The sequence below is a fragment of the Acinonyx jubatus genome, chromosome C1 (assembly GCF_027475565.1).
Source record: "Acinonyx jubatus isolate Ajub_Pintada_27869175 chromosome C1, VMU_Ajub_asm_v1.0, whole genome shotgun sequence".
Lineage (NCBI taxonomy): Eukaryota > Metazoa > Chordata > Mammalia > Carnivora > Felidae > Acinonyx > Acinonyx jubatus.
This window is the reverse complement of record NC_069381.1, coordinates 197,579,801-197,607,233: the sequence shown is the minus strand read 5'-3', so window position 1 is coordinate 197,607,233 and position 27,433 is coordinate 197,579,801. Positions and strand designations below refer to the sequence as shown.

General features: G+C 45.7%; 2 protein-coding genes and 1 long non-coding RNA gene across 12 annotated transcripts in view; 1 reads left to right on the top strand and 2 right to left on the bottom strand.

Annotated features, from left to right (window-relative positions):
- Positions 1-534: 534 nt before the first annotated feature.
- On the bottom strand, positions 535-3,487 carry RPL37A (ribosomal protein L37a). Its single transcript, XM_015066693.3, has 4 exons — positions 3,341-3,487; positions 2,834-2,962; positions 2,215-2,297; positions 535-658 (listed from the first exon to the last, which is right to left on the bottom strand). Exons 1-4 carry the CDS (start codon positions 3,341-3,343, stop codon positions 595-597), a joined length of 279 nt encoding a protein of 92 aa, XP_014922179.1. The 5' UTR covers positions 3,344-3,487; the 3' UTR covers positions 535-594.
- Positions 2,867-16,816, top strand: LOC128314122 (uncharacterized). 3 transcript variants are annotated; one of them, XR_008295560.1, is made up of 3 exons: positions 2,867-3,616; positions 8,966-9,314; positions 12,534-16,816. It is a non-coding gene; the product is annotated as an uncharacterized LOC128314122 (long non-coding RNA). The 3 variants fall into 3 exon arrangements; XR_008295559.1 differs by lacking the exon at positions 2,867-3,616 and having other exon boundaries at positions 7,215-9,314; positions 12,534-12,618; positions 12,737-16,816; XR_008295558.1 differs by lacking the exon at positions 2,867-3,616 and having other exon boundaries at positions 7,215-9,314.
- Positions 13,102-27,433, bottom strand: part of SMARCAL1 (SWI/SNF related, matrix associated, actin dependent regulator of chromatin, subfamily a like 1) — a 53,990-nt gene continuing 39,658 nt past the window's right edge. For 6 of the 8 annotated variants that reach the window (XM_015066690.3, XM_015066688.3, XM_015066685.3 and 3 more), the window contains 6 exons: positions 25,608-25,678; positions 22,200-22,302; positions 18,712-18,894; positions 17,522-17,622; positions 16,255-16,351; positions 13,102-13,386 (listed from right to left, as the gene is read on the bottom strand). In XM_015066690.3, the coding sequence (XP_014922176.3) occupies positions 13,168-13,386; positions 16,255-16,351; positions 17,522-17,622; positions 18,712-18,894; positions 22,200-22,302; positions 25,608-25,678 (774 nt within the window). In that variant the 3' untranslated portion in view covers positions 13,102-13,167. Of the gene's footprint in view, positions 13,387-16,254; positions 16,352-17,292; positions 17,435-17,521; positions 17,623-18,711; positions 18,895-22,199; positions 22,303-25,607; positions 25,679-27,433 lie in introns of those variants that run through there. The other 2 variants (XR_008295557.1, XM_015066692.3) reach the window with 2 other exon arrangements.

Genomic DNA, 27,433 nt, shown 5'->3' with positions numbered 1-27,433 from the left:
AACTTCATTGTTTATTAGTGAGACAGACCATCTGGATCAGCTTGAGTGCTTCAATCCTGTCAATCCTCTATGCAAACTGAAAAATGGAGAATGGTGTGGAATTTTGCAAAATTTGCTCTAAAATTGTTCCGTGTTATTTTCTGCAGATGCTGATACAATGTGTGGTAAAACAAAACACCCAGAAGTCAGGAGGCAATACATACCATCCTATCTTTAGAAACAAAACAAAACAAAACAAAACAAAAGAACTGATCTAAAGACAAAAGTCTGCACAACTTGAACTAATGTACCTCAAAGAAGTTGAACTGGCAAGGATACACGCATAGAAAGCGAAGATGCATACCTTATCTCTAAGGCTCATATTTTTGTCACATGTCATCTGACTACAGAAAAATGCGCTATGATGATAACCCACCTCAGCACGCTTTTCCAAGAAAATTAGGAGTTTTAATTTCCAAGTCTTCTGAGAAAGCAAAATTAATGCAACACTAATTGGAACATGTAATTAATAAATTTAACAATACGCCAAAGTAATTTTGTTATATAAATTAACCCATTTATTATAGGCTAGCAATGTTTCAAATGGTGAAGCTTCTACTGGTCTTTCAACTCCTTCAGTCTTCTGATGGCCGACTTTACTGTGACAGCAGAAGTGGTGCTGGAAAGAAAAACAGAAGTTGGTTCCATCACAGCTACACTAACATGTGAAATGGCATATGAGTAAATCCTGCCTTTTAACAGTTCAATCTTAACGACGATGGCATCCTTGAACAGTGAGTCTTGTCTTCAGGCTCTTGCAGGATTAGACAGGCAATTTAATTTCATGCATCTCATTTATCAAGCAGCACAAAAAAGGAACAGGGAGGAATGAATGGTTGCAAGAGGATGACCTAAACTCAGTAAAAGGGAATGGACAGAATGCCAGAAGAAACTAATAAACTGTTAAGATGGTATAATACATTAGAAATATCAAGAAAACAATGTCAAAATAGGTAGAATAGAATAAAGTATATTTTGGAAAGGCAGCTATTAAAATGACTACAAAAGTTACACCTAAAGATTCAGGAACTTTATCTGGAAAACCCATAACCATCACATACAATGGGCACAGGAACTTTATCATCACAACCAAGACAGCACCCTAGTCTCCACTTTCCTTCTTGCCCTCATAAAATCCCCACAAGACACATATATAAAAACTATCATTTCAACACTTTTCAGTATTTTACACTGCTGCAATTTTGCAATTTTTGCTTTTCATTTTTTAAGTAAGCTCCACGCCCAGCACAGGGCTTGAAGTCAACAACCCTGAGATCAAGAGTCAGAAGCTTAACTGACTGAGCCACCTATGCACCCACACAACATTGTTTTAAATCAACATAAAGTTAAAACTTCAATTCTTTGGGGCGCCTGGGTGGCTCAGTCAGTTGAGCGTCCGACTTCGGCTCAGGTCATGATCTCGCGGTTTGTGGGTTTAAGCCCTCCATAGGGCTCTGAGCTGACAGCTGAGCCTGAAGCCTGCTTCGGAATCTGTCTCTCTCTCTCAGAAATAAACATTAAAAAAAAAAAATCGGTTCCTCAACCACACCAGTCTTATCATTTTATATGTAGGCGGCTAGTGTATTGACATCTCGTGTCTACGTACTGGTTAAAGGAAGAACACATCAGCCTTCAGAGAAGGCAATGCATTCCAAGATTAGAGGCCTTCGACGGCGGCTTCAATTCCCAGAAATGGATTAACTCGAATCCACTCAATCAATAACCAGCACAGACAGATATATCTCAGCAGTATCACGGGGCACTTGTCAGGGTCCAGCCAATTCTGTTTAGGATGGCAAAGGCGTAGTGGTGCAGGAGGCCTCGTGATTCCAGATACAGTGACGAGCTAAGTGACCTAATTTTTATAAAAACAGCTTGCATTACAAGTCAAGCTTCAGTATGCACCCAGTCTTGCTAATGGGCTTACAGTATCATAGCGCTCAGTGAGGACCCTTAGGACCCTATACAATTCTAAAGTCAGACTTTATTTCAGTAGTTTTGTTTCTATACCTTAAATAACTGAACATAAACCACAGCTCTCAAGGAGTCGTGGAAGACACAAAAGCACGCTCACTTTCTCAGTCTCCTAGAGAGTTAAAACTAGCCCATTCGGCCTCAAACCTGTATTCTGCCGTGACCCACACACTTGCAAATGCCACAAAAAAATGGACTCACTTGTAGGTCCAGGCACCACCCGCTACCGTTTTCATGCAGGAACCACAATGCCAGATCCCCACAGCTCGTCTTTTCATCTTGGTCTGTAAAAGAGAATCAATTTTCCCTGTGAACCAATGAAAAGTCTTTTATCTCGCACACATCCAGGTGTCTGATTTACATTAGGAAATCCAAGCTGATGCACTGTTATGAGATTACGTGTGTTTCTAATACCCTTAAGTTCTATAATGCAAAATTTGCATTTCTCATGGTGACTTATGGCCAGTGATGTGACAGACCCCCTCCATCTCCTCCCAAAACAGTACTTCCGCACCCCACAAAATTTTACGGAACCCCAACAGACAAAACGGACACAATCATTTCCCCCAACGCAGGTCTGGCGTGGGCTGGGGCTCCGTGTCAAGTTTTACCCTTTGGTTCTCAAAAAGCATTTTGCAAAATCCACAGGTATCAACAATACCCTAACGTCCCGTAACTGATCAGCAAACGTCAGCATGCGCAAATCTAACTGCTCAGCAACTCAGAATCGGCACACGGTTTACAAACTTCCTTCACGAGAGGGCTCACTTCGGAAGAAAGCCTTCCCCTCCCTCCCCCCACCATACACCGACCGCCTTACCTTGCCACAGAAGGAGCAAGTGTACTTGGCGTGCTGGCTTATTTCAATCTTCTTCACCATTTTCCTGAGGGAGGCACCATAACGGGTCCCGTATTTACCGACAATTCCGACCTTCTTGGTGCGTTTAGCCTGTTAGGAGTTGAGAGAGAAACCAACCAAATTAGGACCCGGGACGGAGACCTTGCCCCCGCCAAACCCCTTTCCTCCAATCACCCAGCCTCCGCCTGTGACCTAGCTCCCCCTCATTCCATCCCTGCAAAACCAGGGCCCAGAGCGGGCCCGATGCTCCCACGGCACTCTGTTAACCCGGCCCGGAGAGGCCAGGCGCCACCAAGTCGCCCCCGCCCCTCCGCCCCGGTCGGCGTCCCAGCGGGGCGGCGAAGGCACGGAAGCCAAGGACGACGCGGGGCAGGGCGGGTAAGCAGAGGCCGAGCTAGGGCGAAGAAACCAAGAAAAGGTCAGATGCGGGCGGATAGAACTCCAGGCCTCAGCGGCACCAACACTCACCATGTTGCCGCAAACTAGGCCCGAGCCCAGAGAGGAAGAGACTCACTGCGCAAGCGCGGTTTTAGGCGAGCGGGCGGAAGTGGCGAATGGGAGGCCCAGCTAGGAACTGAACTCTATGCTCCGGAGGTTTCCTCGCCCCGGAAGCCTCCCGGGGAGTGTGGCCAGACGTCTTCTCGCCGCCAGGGTTGCCCTGATTCGCAGATTGTGGCAACAAACGAAGCACGCTTCACACGTCCACCTTATCTTACACGTATGTTACAAAGTCCTGCAAGGCAGGTACGATTTCCTCCATTGTACGGACAATGGATTTCCTCCATTGTACGGACACGATTTTAAGTGACTTGCTCGCTGGCATTTGGCTTACAGAAGTGCTTAAAGCTTATGATTCCAAGTCTTACTGCTTTCTGCGTTATACCTTCTACAAATCGCGGGTCCCGTGCAGGTGGCTGGCAAAATGGGAAATAACGAGACTCCATTCTCAGAATTTCAGCCCAGCCAGGAGACGGTCATGGGACCACATTCACCAGTCATAAAATTGCAAACTGACGATAGCTCTGAAGGAGGTTTTTCCTATGATCCTTTTGAAATCAGAACAGTCGTTTTCTGCATTAGTAGGATAAAGAGAGGATATCTTGTGTAATGGTTAGAAACATAGGTCTGGGTTCAAAGCAGGACTCTGCTACTTAACCCTTGTGGGAACACTTGACAAATTATTTTGCTTTTTCTTCATCAGTTTCTTCAAGTGTACCATCTGGATAATTATAATACCTACCTTAGAAGTTGTTGTGAAGAGTCAGTGAATTAAATGCATGAAAAGTGTTTGCCACAGTGCCTACAACATACCAAACACTATACAGTTGTAACTATTACTATTATTATTCCAGGTGAAGAAACTAAGATTCAGAGAAGTTAAGTAACTTGCCCAAGGTCACATAGCAATAGGCAGTGACACTAGAACTCAAATCCAGGTCTGCCTGATCCTCCAGTCAGTTCTCTTAATTATTAGCATGTATCACTCCAAGTCATAATATTTAGTGCACTGAAAACTCATAACAGAAAATGTACTTAACTTGTAATTAGGTCTCTGGCACTTGGTCCAAACCAGACTCTGCGACTACCTTGTGGGATGACACTTTTGGTTAGCCACAGTCCCTACATGGCCTGGAGAACCACCTCCCTGCCTCTCAGCAGTGACCAACTCTACAATGAGGTACTGGACTTGATGATCTCCAAACGGGACACTGAGGCCCAGAGAGGTCATATGACTTGGCCAATAAAAGACTTCCAGATCAATGTTCTGTCTACTATATCACAAGCTTCAAGCTGTTTCCTTGGCTGCTTTTTCAATCCTATTTTCTGTTCAGGGGTCAACAACATCTGCTTTCTACTTTCCCTTAAAAATATGCGCATCTCTTTTTTCCTTAAGTTTTTTTTTTTTTTTTTTTAGCTTGGGCACAATGAAACTATTCTAGTCATGGCTACTGCTACCTGAGACCCACTGGGGGAATAGGATGTGCTCAAAATCTCCCCGTTCCACCACAGGCTCCATGTACCCTCTACCCCTTTAGGTGGAAGAATCTCGAGGGGCTGAGGGAGCAAGCCTCTCCTCCCTCAGGAGAGAAATGCACTGCATTTGGGGGATGATTTCTGGAAACCTCCACCAAAACTATGCCCTGCTTCTAGAAAACTATAAATTAAAGCAAAAATACATTCCTAGTGGTGCAAACAAATGGGACTGGTGGAAGAAGGGTTGAGAAACAAACACTGCAATGGTCCGTCTCTTCCTGTCTGTGCCTGCAGGCTGGCCCTGGGTGAGGTATAAGCAGGGCCAGCCTTGCCCGGGAGCGGCCCACACTGAGGTGAGCCCTCCCAGGCTGGCTCGACAGCTTAGTTCAGATCATCATTTAGCAAACTGACCATCTTCCCACGCCATCCCCTGTGTAGCTGCCTAGACTCTGGCCTTCAGGGGGTCTGAGAGAGAGCAAGAGAAGACAGAATGCATGAGTAAGAATGCAATAGAGTGGCTGAAAATGAGACACTCCATAGTAGGAGGAAATTGTTCATGCCCAGAGCAATTTTGTTAAAACTGAACAACTCTCTTTAAATAGCAAGCTTGAGGGTGTACAAATAAGGCTGTCGTGAAATCAGGTCTAAGTGGCTTCAGAGAACTGTGCACAAAGTCTCAATTTGTCTTATCTGTGGGCTAATAAATCTCCATTCCCCTCAGACGACCATCAGGTGTAGAGATTAATATGTACCCATAAAAGTCTCAGTAAAAATCTCTGCTGAGTCACCCCTGCTCCTCAGGAACAATCAAAATTCACTCTGGCCTTTAGAAAAGGAAGTTAAAAGTTGCCTCTAGAGGAGAGTTCTTTTAGCCGTTGAGCCAACCAGTTCTCTTTGGGGCATATGGAACCTTTTATTCTTGAAAGAAATCTGGGGTTCAAGCATCATCCCCAGTTTATCTCATGCTGGAGACCAGAAGGGTTTATCCTGGAGTCCCAGGCTCCACGCTGTTCCTTCACTTCGTGTCTAAAGAGCTCTTGCTTGCCCTTCACTGAAGTGCCTGGTGGCCACGGACAAGATACAATTCTGCACACAATGTCAAGAGCCCTGTGGGTCAACCTCTACACCAGGCAGGGGATTCAGCAAGGGGAAGGTGAGCCCTGCCAAGGTCAAGTCCTTAACACCTAAAAAGAACCAGGTGTCCAAAATGGATTCAGCATGTGGATTCATTCCCTCCTCTCTTCTTTCCACAAACATCATCCTAGTTGTTTGCTTTTTTTTTTTTTTTTAATTTTTAAAGTAATCTCTACACTCAATATGGGGCTCAAACTCACAACCTTAAGATCAAGAGTTGCATGCTCCACGACTGAGCCAGCCTGGCACCCCTAGTTGTTTGTTTTTTGTTTTAAATGGACATTTCACGGGGCGTTGACACAGGTAATGCATCCATCAGGATGGGAGTTACTTGGCGCCTTTTAAAGAGATAAGGTCAATCAGTATGAAACAGTGGCCAAATATATTATGTGAAATGAGCCATTTTTAGTACGAAATGTTTGATACAATTTTTGTGAAAACAATTCTATGTATATTCATATATGCATAGGGAATAAATTACCAAAGGCTCTATCCCAAATTGTTTATATTGGTTACTACCTGTAGGAAGTAGGGCTAGGAATAGGAGGAAGGAGAGTGGAGGGCTTTCATTTTTTTACTTACATATTTTTAGATTAATTTTTATATCAAATTTATAACAGTGAAAAGGCAGTGCAGACACTGAATGAAGGGACAGTCTTTTCAATAAGTGATTTTGAGGGGCGTCTGACTGGCTCAGTTGGTTAAGCGTCTGACTCTTGGTTTCTGCTTGGGTCATGACCTCCACGGTTCATGACCTCCACGGTTCATGAGTTTGAGCTCTGCATCAGGGCTCACGGTGCGGAGCCTGCTTGGGATTGTCTCTCTCCCTCTCTCTCTGCCCCTGCCCTGCTCATGGGCTCTCTCTCTCTCAAAATAAATACATAAACTTAGAAGCAAAATATGACACCGAGAAACTGCATATTCATGTGGAAAAAAATTAATCCCGACCTTACCTTGCTCCCTATACAAAAATAAACTGCAATTGGATTGTAGATCTAAGCATTAAGAGCAAAATAAATAAATAAATAAAGCTTCTAGAACATACTATATTCACAACCTTGGGGTTATGGTTACATGAGGGTTTATTTTGTAATATTTTGTTAAGCTGTGAATTTATTTTACAAGCTCTTTTGTGTATATTTCACCCCCAAAGGGGGGGATTAAGAACAAAGAGGAAGAGTCTGTGGCACTCAATAAATCATGTGAATGGGGGGGGGGGGAGAATGTCGGGGCAGAGGGTGTTGTAAAACCAAGTAACTGTTGGCTGTCATAATATCCCAAATACTGTGACTCACAGGTTTCTCGGTGTTTTCTGCTGTGATTAGGAATCCATTTCCTTCACTGGGACCTCACAGGAAAACACAAAACCAAAATAACACCTAGGTATGAGAGAGTACTCCAACAAACTCTCTTAAACTTCCGTGCCATTTGTTTTTAACTTTGTAATCCTGTGTTGGTAAGAAGTGAGAGGATAGGCTAGGAAATAAGGTTGGACCTCTTTCCATCCCTTTTATAGTTTAAAGTTGCTTTTATTTTGAGAGCGAGGGAGAGAACCCCAAACAGGCTCTGCACTGTCAGCCCAGAGCCCATCGCGGGGCTTGAACTCATGAACCGTGAGATCATGACCTGAGCCGAGATCAAGAGTAGGAGGCTTAATCGACTGAGCCAGCCAGATGCTCCTCCCTCTTACAGTTTAAATGTCACCTAAAAAGAGCTTCAGAAAGGTTCAGGATTCCAATAGACAAGAATGCACAGACAAGGCAAAACCTAAGAGTCAGCGGTGAGGGGAAGGCGCCGCCAGCTGGGTTTCTTAGCTCTCCCTCTGACCTAGAAAAAGCCCCGTGGGAAGCCAAGAAGGAAAAGACCCAATAATTCAAATACAAATGGATCAAGGCTCACAGGATCCCTCGCTCCCTCTAGTCTTCCTGATGCCAGCCTGGAGGCAGAAATTAACCAGGGTCACTCAGGGAATAATGGCCCTGGTGAGGGGAGGCAGAGCCTACTCCAGGGGGCCTAGGGGGCCCTGAGGGCACCACCGATGGCAGGGGTAGGAAGTGGGATGAGATGGGCCCAGATTTTTTTATTACAGCTGACATTTCCAGAAAACAACAGTGGATGGTGGCAGGTGTGTTCGGACTGAGCTGTGAAGCAAAGGAGGAAAAGGAATTAGTGTGGAAATCCTTCCTTGAACCCAAAGGCATCCAGTCTCCATGAGTAAGTCTAAGTGTCTTTTCTGAACCACACAGTAATGGCTGAACTGTCCTCAACAAAGTTTAGAGGCACCTTTGGGATGGTATAACTTAGAATATACAGGCTTCATGGTGTCAATAGAATTTGCTTTGGAGGGCCTCAGGGGCATCTCAGAGACAGTTCTTCTGCAGAGCGGCTGAAACGGAGATTTAACTAGGGGCTTCTAATGGAGGCTCAACAGGCCATATTTGTTAAGACGATGGAGAAATGGTGGTTTCAAACATGCACACCAAGTTGTAAGGACCAAGGGCAAACCTTCCCAATAGCAGGCATTGCTCGGACACCTTTTGCAGCATCTCAAGGGCCACCAGGCCACGAGGTGAACAAAACAGGGATTTATTAATTTAACAATGCTCGGGAATTCTAAACGGCATATATATATACATATATCTATATATCTATATCTATATATGTATATGTGTATCTGTATATGTATATATACACATATATAGATATAGATATAGATATAGGTATAGATATAGATATAGATATTTGGGACAAAGAGTAAACTTTAGATAGACCCAATACTTATCCTCTGTAAGCTTCCAACAGGTCACCGTCACTATTATAGAAAAACTGGTACAGCTAACAAAATTTAAAAATAAAACAGAGAGCTGGAAGTGAGATAGTAAAAGACCACTTCAAGTGGCCTAGATGAGAGCCCAGACAAGCATCCTCTCTCAGGCCTCTGATTCTGGATTTTCTCTAGATAACACTGGGTCGTTCTTGTTTCAGGAAGTAAGGAGGAAACCAAAGGCCTAATTATCTATGGAGATGTGGCACCACCACAGGGCTCCTCATGGCAGGAGAAGCCGGCAGAATGCAGCTAATCTCCACAGTCCTCAGAAAGACGGGAGAAGCAACTCAGGCCCCTTAGACACAGATGTTCGGGCTGGATTTCCTGAGGAGCTCTGACCCGGCAGAGAAGCTCACAGCCAGAGATCAACACAATAATTAATAGGAGGCTCAGTCATCAAATGCCAGGTTTGACCGAGGAAGGCAGAAAGTCAGTATCCTCCCCATTATTTCCCAAGGCCAGAGCCTTACACGGGACATGGCCCCACGGTCCCGATGGTACTGACAGGTCAGTATGCCTGACTGCCCCTGGACAGCAGCGAAGGGGCTTGGGCGGCTCTCAGAGCTCCCTCTCTCAATTGGAGCTGTCTAGAAGCCCAGGAAAGGGGTTGAAAGGCACAAGAAAGTGGTGCATTCCAGTTTCTAGTTTGAGCAGAGTTAGCTGGGAACCCACAGAGAGGCCAGCTCAGGTTCACAGCCAGGGCTGAGCCCCTCAGGAAGGGAGCCACTCGGTAAACTGCTCACAGACCCGCCAGAGCACCACTGAGGCTACGGCTGTATGAGCGGGGCCGCTGCCCTAGGGTGGGCTCTGGAGGGGGTGGGCTGGCGGGCGGGGGGGGGGGGGGGGGGGGAGGGGGAGGGAGGGGTACTGCCCTGCCACTCCCTAGCTGGGACTCCTTGGCTCGGTTTCTGCATCTGCACAATGAAAATATAACTACCTTCCTCCAAGATGGGGTTCACTGTGTCAAAACATGTCGTGTTTGGCCCAGCGCCTGGGCCCTAGCCAACAGCACAGAAGCAAAAACCATCCAAGTCCAATGAACAAATGCACGCACAATCGAGCTGGAACACCTTAGGCATCTGGCATTGCTGCTAAGAAAATTGGGCTAACTCTAAACTTCACTTAAATCTGGCCCGCTGTCCTACAGTAATACTGATTAAAGCCCCAACTCCTTCCTTTTTGAAGCACTTTTTCTTAATATTTATTTTTTGAGAGAGAAAGAGCGAGCGAGAGAGAGCGTGTACAGGGGTTGGGGAGGGCAGAGAGAAATGGAGACAGAGAATCCAAAGCAGGCTCTGCACTATCAGCACAAAGCCAGACATGGGACTCAAACCCACGAACTGTGAGATCATAACCTGAGCCGAGGTTGGACGTTCAACCAACTGAACCACCCGGCCACTCCTGAAACACTTAAAAAAAAAAAAAGTTTGTTTATTTGAGAGAGAGAGAGCACAAGCTGGGGAGGGGTAGAGAGTGGGGGTGGTGGGGGGCTGGTGGGAGGTGGGGACAAAGGATCCGAAGAGGGCTCTGTGCTGACAGTGGAGAGCCTGAGGTGGGGCTCAAACTCACGAACGGTGAGATCGTGACCTGAGCCGAAGTCAGATGCTTCACCGACTGAGCCCCCCAGGTGCCACTTAAACGCTTTTTAAAATCCCTTCCTGGACACCCATTTTCTTTGTCCCCCTCTTTGCTGCTTGGTCTTCTCTATCTTCTTCCCAACCCTAAATGTTGGAGTGCTCTGGTGTCAGTCAGATCTTTTTTCCTGAAGCCACCTTACCTGCTTGGTGGTCTCATCCAGCCCCAAGACTATAATAAACACCACTAAATCTGGTGAGGGCAGAATTCACAGCTCTTGTTGTAACTTTCCTCTGCTGGAGACTCAAATCCTACAGCCTACGGAACATCACCACTTGGATCTTGCCCCAAGTTGCGTTTTCCAGGAACACACAGAGTTTGGGGTACAGCGTATTTATTAGAGATCAGTGTCTGTGAAAGGAAGGGGAGGAAACAGTGTGGCCAGAAGGAGGTGAACTGGAACCTCAGACAGCCCAGTGCCCAGTGGGCAGTTCTGCAGCGAATACTACTAACCAGAGATGTCCAAGGGGCCCAGTGTTTGTGCCCACCTTGTTCAGTCACCGATGCTGGGTGCCCTAGGAAGGGTGTAAGCTCAAAGTGGCCTTCTGTGGACCAGCACCAACCGGAAACTGTGGCCTGGTGCAGGCTAGTCGTGCTCCTTGGAGCTAGGCAGCAAGCTTCCCTCCTGGAAGGCGTCTCCATCTTAAACTCAACAAGTCCATGACCAAACCCTTGACTTTGCCCTGCCCCTCCCCCAGCCTACCCTTCCCCATCTTTATCTCCGTCAGTGGCACGACAGCTTTGCACAGGCAAAATCCTAAGTCTAAGTCCTGACTCCTCCTTCCTCCAATGCCTGTCCGTCAATCCAGCTCAAATTCTTTCAGCTCTACAGTCAAAATGTGTCTGACCCAAGCACTTCTCGCTTCCTTCACTCCTCTGCTCTGCACAACACACCCCACGTCGGCCGCCACAGTCCACCAGCCTCCTCTCGAACTCTTCCATTGCCCGCTCTTCCTCAACGATTTTCTATCCACAAACTGGAGGGATCTTTTAAAAACATAATCAGATCGCCTCCTATCCCTGCTCAAAACCAGTCAGTGGTTTCACGTTCAAAATTAAATCCCGTTTCTTACCCGACACAGGGGCTCCACATCACTGGCCTCTGTCTGTCTCTACACTGACATCACCTATTACTCTGGCCACGTGAGACCCCTCACCACTTTCTAACCCTGTGCTGCCCAACACAGGAGCTACCAGCCCCAAGTCCACTGGAAATGAGCACTTGAAACGTGGCCAGTCCAGACTGGGATGGTGTCAAATACACACCCAGCCTTGAAGACTGAGCATTACAAAAAAAAGAAAAAAAGGTAATAGAAAGTTTCTCAGTTAAGGTTTTTTTTTAATTTTTTTTTTACATTTATTTTTAAGAGACAGAGCATAAGCGGGGGATGGGTAGACAGAGAAGGAGACACAGAATCCAAAGCAGGCTCCAGGCTCTGAGCTGTCAGCACAGAGCCTGACGCGGGGCTCGAACTCACAGACCGCGAGATCATGACCTGAGCCGAAGTCGGACGTTCAACCGACTAAGCCACCCAGGCGCCCCTCTCAGTAAGTTTTTAATAGTGATTATAAATGGTGAACTGACAATACTTCAAATATATCAAGTTAAAGAAAATATTACTAATTTGATCCTTCCTTATTTTTTAAAACACTTTCAGATAATTATAATCATGTCTGTGGCTTGTGTTATATTTCTACTGGGTTGTGCATCTCTAGACTAGGAGTTAGCAAACTGCTCCGAGGGCCAAGTCCGTCCCACCGCCTGCTTTCGTATGGCCTGTGGGCTAAGCACATCTTTTCATGTTTTTAAATGGCTAAAAATAAATCAAAAGAATAATAATTCATGGGGCGCCTGGGTGGCTCAGTTGGTTAAGCATCCGATTTCAGCTCAGGTCATGATCTCATGGTTCGTGGGATCGAGCCCCAGTAGAGGTCCACACTGACAGTGAAGAGTCTGCTTGGAGTTCTCTCTCTCTCTCTCTCTCTCTCTGCCCCTTCCCCACTTGTGCTTTCTTTCTCTCTCAAAATAAGTAAACTTAAATAAAAAGAATAATTCATGACATATGAAAACCATATGAATTCGAATTTCAGTGCCCATGACAAAGTTTTACTGGAAGAAAGGCATAATCACTTGTTTCTGGATTACCTCTGGTTGTTCTGACCTACAGCAGCACAGGTGAGTCATTCCAACGGAGACAACCTGGCCCATAAAGCCAGAACTATTCACTATCTATTTACAGAAAAAGCTTGTCAACTCCTGCTCTCTGCCCTTACCTCCTTACTTTTCTTTGTAGGATGTAGAACTATTACCCCTCCTGTGATATCACCTCTGCAAAGACACGAACTTTCGTTTGGTGAGTTATTGCTGGCACCTAGAACGCTGCTGGGCACATAGTAGGTGCTCTATAAACACTTGGTGAATCGATACATTTAAAAATCCAGATTTCAGGGGTTGTGTGGGACACGGCTCGTTACTCAAAGAACATGAAGTATCACAACTACAGTCTGCTGTCTCTATTTCTCAGCCAGAAAAGCCAAGCTTAAGACCCAAGCAGATCCACACAGAAAGGCCAGAAAGAAAATGCTGACCATTGGCCTGGTCACGCGCTGGGTTGAAGACAGACGCCAGCACTGCTGTTATGTCAAGAGGAACGCAAGCTTTAAAAACAAAACACTTTATTTTAATGAACTCCATGATTTTTAAATGCCTTCCCCCCCCCCCCCCTTATAGGGGAGAGGTAAAGCTGTCAAAATTATCAAAAAATTCAAATCTCCTTTTCTTCAGGGGGCTGTCCGTCAACGTGCTTTCATCCAGCATGCCTCCCAGGTCCTGGAAACCACTTCCAGGGTCAAAGGATTCTGCAGCCTCCAGGAGCTCCCTGTCACTTCCGTCTTCCTCAAAGGACTTCTGGAAGAAGTCGTAGATCTGCTGCTGCTTTGGGTCCTTCATCAGAGAGAGGAAACAAGCGATGAGCAGAAGAGTGCGGGCTCCAGCACTGCCTGCCCCCACCGCCTCCTCCTCTGGGAGGGAGACACAGAGGTGGGGGCTGCACGTTTTACGTCGTCCAGTGCCGCACGATGGCCGGTGCAGCCCCAGGTGGCCTTACCACCTGACATCTTTTCTTCTTTGCTACTCGTGGGGTAAAGGAAAAGAAAAAAAAAAAGGAAAGAAGGAAAAGGAAGAAACGGTGTGAGAGCAACTGAAGAACGCACTCTCAAACTATAATATTTGTTGGAAACGTTTTCTGCCTTCTAGCTTTCCAAATGGGTATTGAAATTGCTCCCAAGCTCTCACTTCCCGCAAAGCCGTTCTCCACCAAAGGCTAATAGTTAAGTTGTAATTCAACGCCAAAGCAGTGTGCTCAGCCATGGCTTACCCCTAATTTTCAGAGTGATTAATAAAACAGACACATACTTGACACACCGATGAGCAGATTCCCACACTTGTTTCATACGCCCACCAACTCCACGGGTACGCAGTCGGCAACGATACAGTGTCAGGTCATGCCCGGCAGTTACAACCACAGCGACAGGCTCGCGACAACAGCGACGGGCTCGCTGTTACCCCTCTGCTGTCCTCTCGCAAGTGCGAATTCCTGACCCTGACCGTGTTTCCATCCAGAGGGACATTTTCAGGATCTCCGCGGACATCGCGGTCCCATTAAACTAAAGCTGTTTAAACCAAAACCATCTCTCCTCTCAATCCTACATCCTCCCACCAGCAGCTCTTTCCGAAAAGCCCAGTTTTCATGGTTCCCCACCATTTTTCTCGTCTCCCTGGCTTGCGATCACCAGGGTGTCCCGACCGTGAATGTCCTATGTCAAACTGGCAGCCAGTCTGCCTCTCCTGTCTGTTCCCTCCGTGATGCTCCACAGGCACACCCTTCACTCAGACCGTGGCACTGGGCACCTGTACGGATTTGCAATGGCTCCCCTGTAGGCCCCTTCCCATTTCAATCCCTGGCAGGTCTCTGCCAGGCTGACTTCTGCCCCAGGCTGTCCTTGAACAGGATCTTCTTGTCACATCCTGGGGTCCCCGTGTCTACCTCACTGATGCTAAAGTAGCTTCCCTGGTTTTTCAGCCCCTTTCTAATCAGGTCTCAACCTAGCTGGCCTCTATTTCCTCACTGTTCCTTACCAAAAAGCCCTCGGCACTGGTGACGCTAAGTCCTTGAAACCTGATCAAAGAGCTCCAGATTATCCAACCAACCTGCATCCAACATTCCCTTGCCTTTCAGGACCCCAGCCTTCCCCAGGAGGAGTGATATTAAAGTTGATTAAGGTCAGCCTCACGTGATCCACGTGTCTTCCTCCAGAAACAGTCTCATCGGCCTCTGTCTGAAGGAACTGCAAGGTCAAAGAAATGCTGCCCCACAAGGCAGCCTGTTCCAAGTAAAACAACTGTTAGCCTGCATTTGATTATGATGGTGGCAAGACCGTGAGCTAATTCAGAGCATGCATGATTAATGGAAGGAAGTTCCAAGATCAGATTAGTATTCCACTTCCCCTCTCGGAAGGCAGGCTATCTCAGCAAGACATAAACTCTTTTGCTTTTACCTCCTACTAGGAGGCAACGTCTTCTTTTCCTACTCGTTGATGAAATTTTCAGCCCTCTTTTAATTAAAAAAATAGATATAAGTATCAATCAAAACAAATATTGATGAACTGCATTTATATTATCTCGCACTTGTACCATAGGCAGAAATTCTTCACTAATTCAGAGTAAGTGACGGTAAGGGCAGTATGATAAATGAGTTCTAAATAAATTCATTCGCACCGATTCAGAATCCTTTAAAAATAAGCCTCCTTCTTTTCAAAGGGCATATGATAACCAAGGCTCTGTTAAAATATTTACCATCCAACTGAATTCGAGAGTTCTTTAAAAAGCTCAAAAGTAAGTTTGTCTTATTTGTTTTTAAATTAGGTGTTTGAAATTTTCAACTTATTATTTTTTAATGATTTTTAATTTATTTTTGAGAGAGAAAAAGTGTGAGCAGGGGAGGGACAAAGAGAAAGAGACATAGAATCTGAAGCAGGCCCCTGGCTCTGAGCTGACAGCACAGAGCCCGATGCAGGGCTTGAACCCACTTACAGTGAGATTATGACCTGAGCCAAAGTCGGATGCTTAACCAACTCAGCCACCCAGGCACCCCAAAACTAAGGTTGTTTTAAAATTAGCTTATTAACTGTTTCTATCTATAAGGATAATTTACACTCTACATTTAAAAATATGATCTCTGTGGGGCACCTGGGTGGCTCAGTCTGGTTAAGCATCTGACTTAAGCACAGGTCATGATCTCGGGGTTTACGAGTTCAAGTCCTGCTTCAGGTGAGCCTGCTTCTCTCTCTCTCCCTCTCTCTCGTCTTACTGTCTCTCGTGGGATTCTCTTTCTCTCCCTCTCTCTCTGCCCCTCACTCACTTGTGCCCCCTCTCTCTCAAAAAAAAAAAAGGAAAAAATGATCTGAGTATTATTTATCTCAATAATTACATTTGAAAGGAAGCCTTTAGTTGCTAAATGAATGTAAATGAAAGATCAAATCCTCAGACTCTCTGGTCTTCCTGTCACTCAAAGATTTTGCTGATTTAACTCCCCTTCTGATTCTGGGCAGTTCCATGAGAAGGAGAGGACACCGAGGTTTCCAGATGAGCTACTGAGCTACGGTAAGGCCGCCTATCTGCACGAGGCTGGGGGAAATCCCCAGGAGGCATCCACACCTTCTCTCTCAGGACCCAAGGGCTGAGCAGACAACTTAATGCACACCCCCCGCCCCCACCCCGCCCCAGTGGCAAGGAGTCATGTGCTGGTGTTACCTTGTGGAAATAATCAGTGGCTTCTGCCATTTCTGAAAAACTGGTCTGAGAAAGTCCGGCTTCACCCAGAACTTTAATCTTCTCTTGAATCATGGGCCTATTGGGGAGAAATGAGCTGCAGTGACTACAAGCTGCACAGAACCAGCAGACTGATTAAAAGGAGACCACCCTCCTTGATTTTATAGGACTGAGGCATGCTGTTTCACTTCTTTGCAGCTCTCAAGGCACAAATACCCATCCAAAAATATTTCCCTCCTCTCAGCTGTGAACCAATTTAGGGCTCATATCATGAGGTTCAAAGTTCTATTGGAAGATGTAGAGGAAATAAATGTCTCATTAAAACAAAATTCAGGGGGCACCTGGGTGACTCAGTTGGTTAAGCATCCAACTTCAGCTCAGGTCATGATCTCGCAGTTTGTCAGTTCGAGCCCCACATCAGGCTCTGTGCTGACAGCCCAGAGCCTGGAGCCTGCTTCAGATTCTGTGTCTCCCTCTCTCTCTGCTCCTCCCCCTTTTGTGCTTTGTCTCTCTCTCTTGAGAAATAAACATTAAAAAAAAAATTTTTAAACAACATTCTGAACCTGGTGCTCTTATGAGATGCCCAGTTAACAAATCCACAAATCCAAAGAATTGGGAAGCAGGGACCGCCTACACGTATGGCAAAGGTAAGACTCTGTAGTCATAAGGCTGGAAACAGAGTAGTAGAAACTAACGAGATAATCAAAAAAGTTAGCATTTGGCAGGGGTAAACGGCATTGGGAAGGAGCATTTCGGGATTTTTTGCTTGGTTAACAGACCTGAGCCCCAGCGTTGCGAATTTTACCCCAGCTCTGCTGAGAAAGCACCTCCTGGCCCAGAGTGAGCCACTCTCTCCGATGGTCAGCAGCACCGCTGGAAGATGGCCTTAGTGTACCAACACGTGGCGTAAAGGGGCACAGGGGGATATCACTGTGTGTCTCAGCAGTGCTTTCATGGCTGGGACACAGTGTCTTACAAGCAAACCTGCACCTACACTTCATCACAATCGGCTCCCCCCACCTTGGTCAGGCCAGTGGGAAAGGAGCCACATCGCCTTATTCCTCATGCACCCAGCAAGCTGTGAGTGAAGGCTGAGAAGGAGGCCCGGCATAGTTATGGTGGAAGCGGGAGGGCATCGTTCCTGGGCCGTCTGCATGGGTCCCTGAAGACACCAGCAAGAGCAGGGGCAGTTAGGAAGGAAAATACATCATTGCTATCAGCCCCACTCAACCCCAGGGGCTGGCCATACCAGAGGTAGTCGTCAGCTGTGCCTTTCGCCACGAGGTAATGGATGCTCACGGAACTGGACTGTCCGATTCGGTGCACCCGGTCCTCAGCTTGGAGCAGCACCTGTGAGACCCGGGGATGAGGACGGAAGCGGGCGGCCCCCTGCCCCCGAGCCCACCACACCCTTCCTCCTCAAAGGACTTCACTCCGTGACCCAAGGCAGCAGGCCAGAGAGCCTCTACCTTCAAACAAGCTGTCATCCAACTAAAGAGAAAACCAAACAAAAATGCTGGCTGGGAGAACTAGAATCTGTGGCCGGACAGCTGCGAATGGACCTCTGGTACTGGGCACAGCACTAGGTGCCATGAGGGAATGAGCAGTGAGCACGAGGCCGCACTGAAGGGCACATGAAGGAAGCCTGGCACACTTCCATTCTTCTTGCAGTGAAAGAAACCATTACCTTCTAAATAAACGAACACATCGCAACCAAGGGAGAGTACATATATGATTAGGAGTAGGGCGACTTTTTTAATATGGTGGTAAGCACTACAATAAATAACAAAACCCAAGAGCATTGTTTCTATTATACAAGGCCTCAGCCTCGAAGCCCATCCATCATGAAGCAGGGCCCTCCGTGTGGCCAGTGACCCATATCTGCTGTCAGAGCTCTCAGCTGATCAGATAAGGCCAGTGGGCACAAGGACCACGTTCAGGGAACACTCACACCGGTCGCCTGTCGTGGCCCCATCGGCTAAGCAGCTCACAGTGATGGTTAATAGAAGGGACCCAGGCTGGAAAGCCAGAGGCCTGGGCTGCGGCTGCTGCCGCCACAGGACCCCGTTCGGGTAGAGCTATGCACCTGAGCTACCTGTGCCCCAATTTCCTCACAGAGGGATGGATGCTAAGGTTCCTTCTAGCCTTCTAAAACTTCCATATTCCCATTGGCAAGACGGTGTAGATAATCCTAGTCCTTATGAGGCTGTCGTGAAGACCTAACAAGCCAATCGATGTGCGAGGCTTCGTTCCTTTTACGATGGATGTGTGGGAAGTAGAAATGTGTCTACGAGGCCCCACAGGGACAGACGGAAGAGTAACTGGCGCTAGGGACAGCTGACAGCTACAGGGAACCTTGTCTGCCCAGACTGACGCTCGCTCCTGCTGCCCCACGGCCACGAGCGTGCCCGGGGAGCTCAGGTCGTGTGCGTCCCTTACCCCTGGATTCCAGAACAGCTCGGCGAACACCACCAGGTCAGCCGAGGAGAAGGTGAGGCCCATGCTGGCGGCAGTGATGGACAGCACGGCCACGGCGTGACTCTCGAACAGCTGGAACTGCCGGCACAGGTCGTCCCGGTCTGCTGAGGAGGTGGAGCCGTCGATGCGGACGTGCTGCACGTGCTGCAGGGACAGGGGCGGGGAGCAGGGCGGGCTCTTTTCACTGGCATCACCCCTAAGATCATCCAGCGTGTTGCAGGTGGTGGTAGCTCTTTCCTGTTTTATTACTGAGTCCTACTCCGTAGTGTGGACGTGCCACAGTTTTGCCATTCACCTCTGGAGGGAACCTGGGTCGGCTCCAGTGTGGGGCTACTACACCTGTGTGTTCGTGTGCCGTGAACACCTGCACACGTGTTTCCGTGAACACACGTGTTTCCGTGAACACACGCGCTTTCACTCCTCTGAGGTTAAGTGCCCAGGGGCCAACCGCTGGGCCACACGGTCCTTGCTTGTCCAGTTTAGCTTTATTGGCTTTTAAGGGGCATTTATTTTTTTCTAACGATAAACATTACAAAAAAATTCAGATATCAGTCCTATTACCGACCTATTTTTTCCAGTCACTCTTTTCTCAACGTGTATGATAATCTTTTAAACACAACGTTTTATATCCTGCTTTTTTCTAACAAACATATTGTAAATAAACTAAACTATTAAAGTTTTCTAAAACGCAACTTATAATGTCCATATTTTGTTACGTGGCAACAGTATAATTTATCTGTTCGTGTGTTCCTTCACATTTGGCGGATTCTTAATTTTTACTAAAAAAAGGATGGGTCGGCGAATGCCCACCAACAACAGGTGAATGGATAATAACCATGGTATATGCATATGATGGAATATTACTCAGCAATAAGAAGGAATGAACTGCTCATACCTGTAATACCAGATAGGAATCTCAAAATATGTTGAGAGAAATCAAATTAAAAGAAAGAGTGCACACTGTATTATTCCACATTTATATCATGCCCTAAAAATGCAAATTAATTTACAGTGACAGAGAGCAGCCCTGTGGTGGCCTGGAGACAGGAGGGCAGGGAGAGACAGGAGAGATGACCAAGGGCACAAGGAAATTCCTGGGGCCAACAGACACATTGACTATCTTGATTCTTACCAAGCTGCACACTTTACATGTAGTTTATTCCACATCAGTTATAGCTCTATAAGGCTATTTCTAATATAAAATTTTCTAATAGAAAGAATTTCTAATAAAAATCTCTAAAACATTTTTAAAGGATGGGTTAAAATAAATCTGTTCATGGTTCTTTGCCCATATTTGGTTATTTCCTTAGACTGTACTACTGAAAATCAAAGTACTTGGGCAAAAGGGAGAGATTTAGTTTAAGGATCCTGATATTATCACAGAATCGCTTTCCAGTAAGTAACGAATGAGGATGTCCAGCTCACTGCACCGTTATCAAAAGTGAGCGCTGCATGTTTAAAAAAAAATTTGTTTTTAATGCTTATTTATTTTTGAGACAATGCGAGAGACAGAGTGCAAGCAGCGGAGGGGCAGACAGAGGGAGACACAGAATCTGAAGCGGGCTCCAGGCTCTGAGCTGTCAGCCCAGAACCCGACGCGGGGCTGGAACTCACGAGCTGTGAGATCATGACCTGAGCCGTAGTCAGACGCTTAACTGACTGAGCCACTCAGGCACCCTGAGCACTGCACGTTTTTAAAACCTCTGCTGATGTGATTGGTTTTCATTTCTTTGATTATGAGTGGAGCTGAATTTTTTCATATCTCAGGTTCTTTTTAAACGGTCCTCTGATCTCCACAAAGTTAAGAAGCACAGGGGTGCCTGGGTGGCTCAGTCGGTTAAGCGTCCGACTTCGGCTCAGGTCACGATCTCGCGGTCCGTGAGTTCGAGCCCCGCATCAGGCTCTGGGCTGATGGCTCAGAGCCTGGAGCCTGCTTCCGATTCTGTGTCTCCCTCTCTCTCTGCCCCTCCCCAGTTCATGCTCTGTCTCTCTCTGTCCCAAAAATAAATAAACGTTAAAAAAATAAATAAAATAAAATAAAATAAAATAAAATAAAAAAGAAGCACAGATCTACACTATTATTTTTTATAGTTGAATGGACTATCATTTAGCAGTATGCCTACTGATGAACATTTAGGTCTCTATTTGATATTATAAATAATATCACAAATCTTATGCATAAATCTTTGAAATCTTATACATAAATCTGACCAGTTTGATTATTTCCTTAGGATAAGTTCCTAGAAGAGAAGCTGGGAAAAATTCGACTGTGCATTAAGTTATTGCCAAATTGTCCCGCCAAAAGGTACCAAATGTACAAAAAAAAAAAAAAAAAAAAAAAGCCCTTGGTTTAACCACAGTGTATATGTGTGACAGAACAGATCCATATTTTTAGGTAATTTAAATCAATCCTTTCCTTTGTGATTTCTTTCATTGTTTTTACATTTAGAAGGTCATTCTCCATCCAATGATTAGCTATACATTCATCTAGTTTCTTCTAATGCTTCATGGCTTTAATGAGCTTTGATTTGTCTGAAATTTAATAAACAGTGAAGTTGAGTTTCATTTAAGTGTTCCATCCAATTACTTAGCCAATTATCCAAACTTGATCTGTTGAATAAATTAAGCCAAATTTTTGATGACTCCTTGATAGTACACTATTTTTTTTTTTTTTTTTTTTTAATACTAAAGGGCTACTTAACTAAAGAGTTCTTAACACTAAAGAGGGCTCTCCTTCTATTCCACCCATCTGAACACCAGTTCTGGGACAAGCATGAGTTTTATAACAGATTTTAATATTTGGAGACACAAGTCTATTAACATTGTTCTTTTTCAACATTGTCTTAGCTATCTCTCCTCCTTATTTTTTGAGACTCTTTTAGCACAATAATATAAAGTTCCCTTAAAATACCCAACTAGAATTTTTATTAGGATTGAGTTAAACCTACAAATTCATTTGGGAAGGACCAGTTTTTTACAGCCTTGTGCTTTTTCAATAGAGCATGGCCCAAATCTCTCCAACTCTTCATTGGTTTCTACACTCTCTTGGTGAGATTACTTTTAGGTACTTTATGCTTTTTTGTGCTGTGAACTTGAATATTTACTAATTAGTTATAGCTGGTACACAAAAAATCAATTTATTTAGTGTATTTATTTGGAATCTAGGCACTCTCCTAAACTCTTGTGCATTCTAATAATTTTCCAATTAGTTGGCTTGAGTCTCCTGAATATACTGACAGCTCTGATTTTTCCTTTCCAAGGATTATGGCTTTTAATTCTACTGCCTGGCTTCCTATATCACATCATATACAAAATTCAAACCCAGATGGATTAATGAACCACCTCTAAAATTTTCAGAAAAAAAATAATTGCAGGAGAAAAAATTTATGACCTTAAAAAGGAAACGATTTCTTAAGCATATCCTGTGTTGAATTTCAAAGGGGGCTCACCTTTCTCTCAAGCTCTTTAGTAAGTGCATCCAGAACCACCTTATGGTGTGCAAACACTAGAAACTTCTCTTTTCCACTTTCCAGTAGGTCCAGGACGTATTCACTGCATTTGACAATGACAGCACAATGAAGTAAACATATACTTATCCAGCTGAAATGACTTCACTGCATTTTTAGCAGACACCTTTGAGGCACCTGCTCTCTCCCCAGCCCTTTCCCTCCCTTTCTCTGGGAGCTGACCTCTCAGCTCTACTGCTCACACCAGGTCACCTGAACAGAAGAAGCAAAATTAGGAGCTGCAGGGAAGCCACCTTCTGCCATGTGCTGAAAGAGTTATTCCTTACTTTTACATCATCTCCCGCACGCTAATAAATCAAAATAGTGTTATGTTTTATGTGTCTCTGATGATGTTGCTGAAACTTTCTTACTATCTGGGATCACAGAAGACAATTAACAGTTTCACTTTTTCTGCTCTACTATTGTTGTAATGTGTTTTCAATACAAATTGCAATGTCGTCTAAGATCTGAAAATGCCTAAGCGGGGGATTAAGGGATTCTTGACAGTAATCAAATTTCTGGAAGTGCAATATTGAAACGTAAGTATTAGTACTGAAGAGACGGTCGGGAAAAGCTCCCTAGTTCCCTCGCACATTAGACGGCAAGCTGCAAAGCCAACAGTTAAGTCAGTGGTAAGGGAATTTTTTTTCTGAGGCAAAGGAAGATGGAGTGAAGAACCATATTTGCATGCTCTTTATTCTCCCCTTGATTTACTTCTCTCTTCCACAACTGTGTTTTTTCTTGACTTCCCACGCCCATCTTTAGCCATGGCCCTGAAGGAAGGCAGCTAACCTGGGGAGCTGTAGGGTGGGGGTGGTGTATCACCCAGTCAACAAACTCTTATGGCTTCCCTGGGATTAATGCCCTGCAGAGGGTTCACAATCCCAGGACAGGTCACTGTTCCCACAAGGGCAACTGGAAGGTGAGCCTCCTCGGACACAAACAGGACTCACTCTGCCTGAGGCCTTCCTCACATGTGGGTGTGTCTGGGCACAGAACAGACATTGCCCTCCATGGAGAAGGACAAATCTCAAAGGCTTCCTCTAAGCATCTAAGAATTATTTTCAAGCAACACTGGCCAACCAGGGAATGGATTTGAGATTAATCTGTGAATAGTTGGTACTAATAGAATCTACTTTAATTAGTTTGAGAGACATAAAATTTGCCATGATATAAGCAAGAAAGTGTATTGCTACAGCATCAAAAAGTCACAAAGCCATACAATCAAGCTGGACATCTCATTAACAACTATAGGTGTCAGTTTCCCTAATTCCTCTCTCTCCTCTGCATCTCAGACACGGGTTTGTATTTCTACCCTTCCCAAGTCCCTAAATTGCCAGGCTGGAAATATCTGCCTACCACAATACCATTGGCTTTTGTATCAAAAGATGCTCATTAAAATGAAAACAGACAAACAACAGCAAAAAAGGGAAGAAAAACCATTAGCAGAGGAAACTGGGGTTTTAAGATTTGTAATGTCATTTCCACTTACTAGTTGTATGACTCTGAGGCTCTGAGATATACATGAAATTTACTTAGTTTCTGCATTTTGAAAATGGGGCCAGTTTCACTTATTTGACTGATCTCACAAAGAGGCTCCAAGCGTGAAAGGAGTTAACAGATGTCAAAACTGGCTGGAAACAATAAAGCACTACCCAAGTTACCGTGGAATTTTGAGAAAGTATGTACAAGGCAGGTAATAGACTGGATGTCTGTGCCCCCCCCCCTCACCAAATCATGGTGAATGATAACCCCCAAGGTGATGTTACTGTGAGATGAGACCTTTGGGAGGTGATAAGGTCATAAGGATAGAGCTCTCATGAATGGAATTAATGATCTTATCAAAGAGACCCCAGAGAGCATCCTCACCCCTTCTGTCACGTGAGGACACAGCGAGAAGACAGCTGTCTGGGAGCCAGGAAGACGGCCCTTACCAGGCACCTCATGTGCCAGTGCCTTGATCTTGGACTTCTCAGCCTCTAGAGATGCGAGAAATACATCTCTGTTGTTCAAGCCACCCAATCTATGGCATTTTTGTTATGGCAGCCTAAACGGATGAAGACCAGATATCACCAAAGTTTATTTATGAGGTGGCTGAATGGCTAGATTTAAACTTTCTAAGAAAAATGGCTGGTTCTGTGGCTAGCACTCAAGAGACCCTGGATTTTGTAGGTCCCGAGCTGAGAGACTGAGGGAAAGGATCACACCCTTGCCATCTGTTATTCAGCAGCTCGTGAGAGATGGGGTGGTGGGGGCAATTCAGATTAGTTTCTGAGAGATAAGTTTCCAGGTTGTAAAACCACATCTGGAGTTCATTAGTTTCCTCACAGGATCATAAATGAAAAGGGCAGTGCCCAGAGGCTGAAGGAGAGCCGGCCAACATTCAGCAGTCTTTTTGTGCAGAAACTTAGATTTGAATAATGCAGTGAACTCACTCCCTTACCGCATTTAGGGGTGCAGAGGGAGAGGCTGGGGTATCTGGAGGCTGAGTGAGAGGGTGAGGTAGGCTGTCTGTGTCTCAATTTATCCACAGATCTTGGTCCCCACAGCCAAGCTGGCACCGCTCAGCCCACACTAAGTTCATTTTCATTGTAATTAAATCACTTGGACCATTATCCTGCCAGAGCCTCACATGAATGTTAAACAATAAAAAATTAGGCAAACGCACGTCATGAGAATTGCCTCAAGTTTCTACCACAGTGAATATTTGAACATGAGTGGGTTTTTCCTTTCTTTAAGAAAAGCAGACAATTTTTCAAGTCAGTGAATACATTTAAGAATAGGAATTATGACTTCAGCCTTAGTTTATAAGGCAGAAGGAAAACTCACTGTGACAGTGGCCACTTGCCTGTATCTTTTGAGCAAGCTTGGACAGTTTGTACGACAGCCTTTCTATGTAGGTAAAGAACAGCTGAAACTTCTGTCTTTGGAGAACCCCAGAGAATCCCCATATGAGGGAACCTTCTTGCTCTTCCATGAAACCCCTAATGTTTTTCTACAAGCAAGTGACCATAGTTTTCCTAATAAGGGAAAAAGCTCCCCTTAGTGTTTGGTCAACCCCTACCCTCCTTGTAAGTGCAGCAGCTCCACTGATGAGTGGTCAAGACAGGATCTCTCAAGGACCCCAAACTCATACTGGCACTGCTCCCGGGACAGGCCCGCTTCTGCCCTGTGGTGATGAGCCGTGCTGCCCTAAGCCTTGTACGGAAGCAGCAATAATTCTAATGCCTGATCATTTCATACAGAGCAATAAAACCATTCTGGCGGACTAAGGTAATAGGTGTTATCTTTCGAAAGACGAGGGAGAGACAGAGGGTGGGAGAGAGAAGTCAGCATGTGGGGGCCACTCACATGACACACGGGATTTTCGCTTCAGCTGTTCTACTGAAGAAGAGGAGGAGGGCTTCTTTTTGCTGCCGGTTCTGTGGAAACAGAAGACTAGGTTTAAAGTCTCCCACTCTGGGAACCCTGGGAGAAGCTGACATAATCATCACCGCTCTGAGCTTTACAGACTCGAATGCCAGTTATCAGAGCCAGGAGGCCCTGACTTTAGCCAAGCCATAGGAACTGTATAGACTCTACCGTGTCATTGGAAACGTGACATTACAGGGACCCGGTCATCTCCCAAGAACTGTTGTGAGTACAAAAGCCCCTGGAATGGGGCTTCACCCGCCGTCTGTGCCGAGCTCACATGAGCGGCTGAAATGCAGTCTTGCTAAGCTATTTAAGCCATTTACTACAGCCAGCGACTTCCATGCGCCAGTGGCCCGTGCTGTTCTTGCCTCCCCCTTTCTCTTCTGCCACATCGTGTCCATACCTCAGTTTACTTCTTTTTTTTTAAAAGGCTTTTCTTTTAATTTTTTTTAATGTTTATTTTTATTTTTGAGAGAGAGAGAGAGACCAAGCATAAGCGGGGGAGGGGCAGAGAGAGAGGGAGACACAGAATCCGCAGTAGACTCCAGGCTCCGAGCTGTCAGCACAGAGCCCAACACAGGGCTCAAACTCATGAGCCGTGAGAACATGACCTGAGCCAAAGTCGGATGTTTAACTGACTGAGCCACCCAGGCGCCCCTAACTAAGTTTAATTCTATCCAAGACTTACTCAATTGATTCCAACTGGCACCAATTAGCTTATTCTAGTATCATCTCAAAACCGTTATTCACGTGTTTTGGCCTGGCTCCCACATAAGGTGATTGACCTCCTAGGAGAAGAAACCATGTTTTCTTTATAGTTTGCATCTAAAGAAATACTAATTGAGAATGCTAACACAGGAGATGCACACATAGTTTCACAATGTCACAAGATAACATTTTCTATCGCTCTGGGCCCCCAGGGAGGACACTCTTACCATCTTCGCTAGGGTGGCCCTCTCCTTCCACTAGCAAGGGTGGGATTACAGATGCCCTCAGTTTTTCTGTGCCTGGGCCCTGTGAGGCCGGTCATGGACACAACAGCGTCTTCACGGAACAAATAAGTGACCCCACAGTAATAACACATATGGCCCTGAACTTGTGGATAACTCAGGAAAGCAGCCACAGCCAGGCTGTGGAGCCTGCTTGGGACTGTGTCTCCCTCGCTCTCTGCCCCTCCGCCGCTTGCTCTCTATTTCTCTAAATAAATAAAAATAAATAAACTTACAAAAATAAGTAAAATGTTACTCATTACATGCATTATGTATATCTCTATATAAGTGTACATGTATATAATACATGTTTTAAAGCAAAATACACACACGTTTTATAGAAACACTACCAAATGATACCTTAAACAATGGGCACCACAACGGAGGAGGAGCTGCCTGGCCAAAACAGCTCCCCGGCTCTTAACAGCATCTTTCCTCTAGGACTTGATGAGAAGGAAGAAAGATAACCCGGAACCACAGGAAGCCAGGAGGCCACTGACAGTGCAGCGGAACCACCATCCCTCCTATGTTGTGACCGAGGCCCAACTGAACAATTCAAACTTCCCGGGAACTCTTACTGGAGACGCGACCCCGTGACAGTGTCTTAAACTCTTTCTCAGCTACAGACCCTGTTTAGACTCGGATGGAGCTAGCTCACTTCTGGCCAGTGAGCTCACAGACGTCCTGAAGTCCATTCATGTCCCCTCACAGGGTCCTTGCAGCAGGCCAGGCCCTCTCACATAACACGGTCCCTCACAGGATACACCAAGGGGA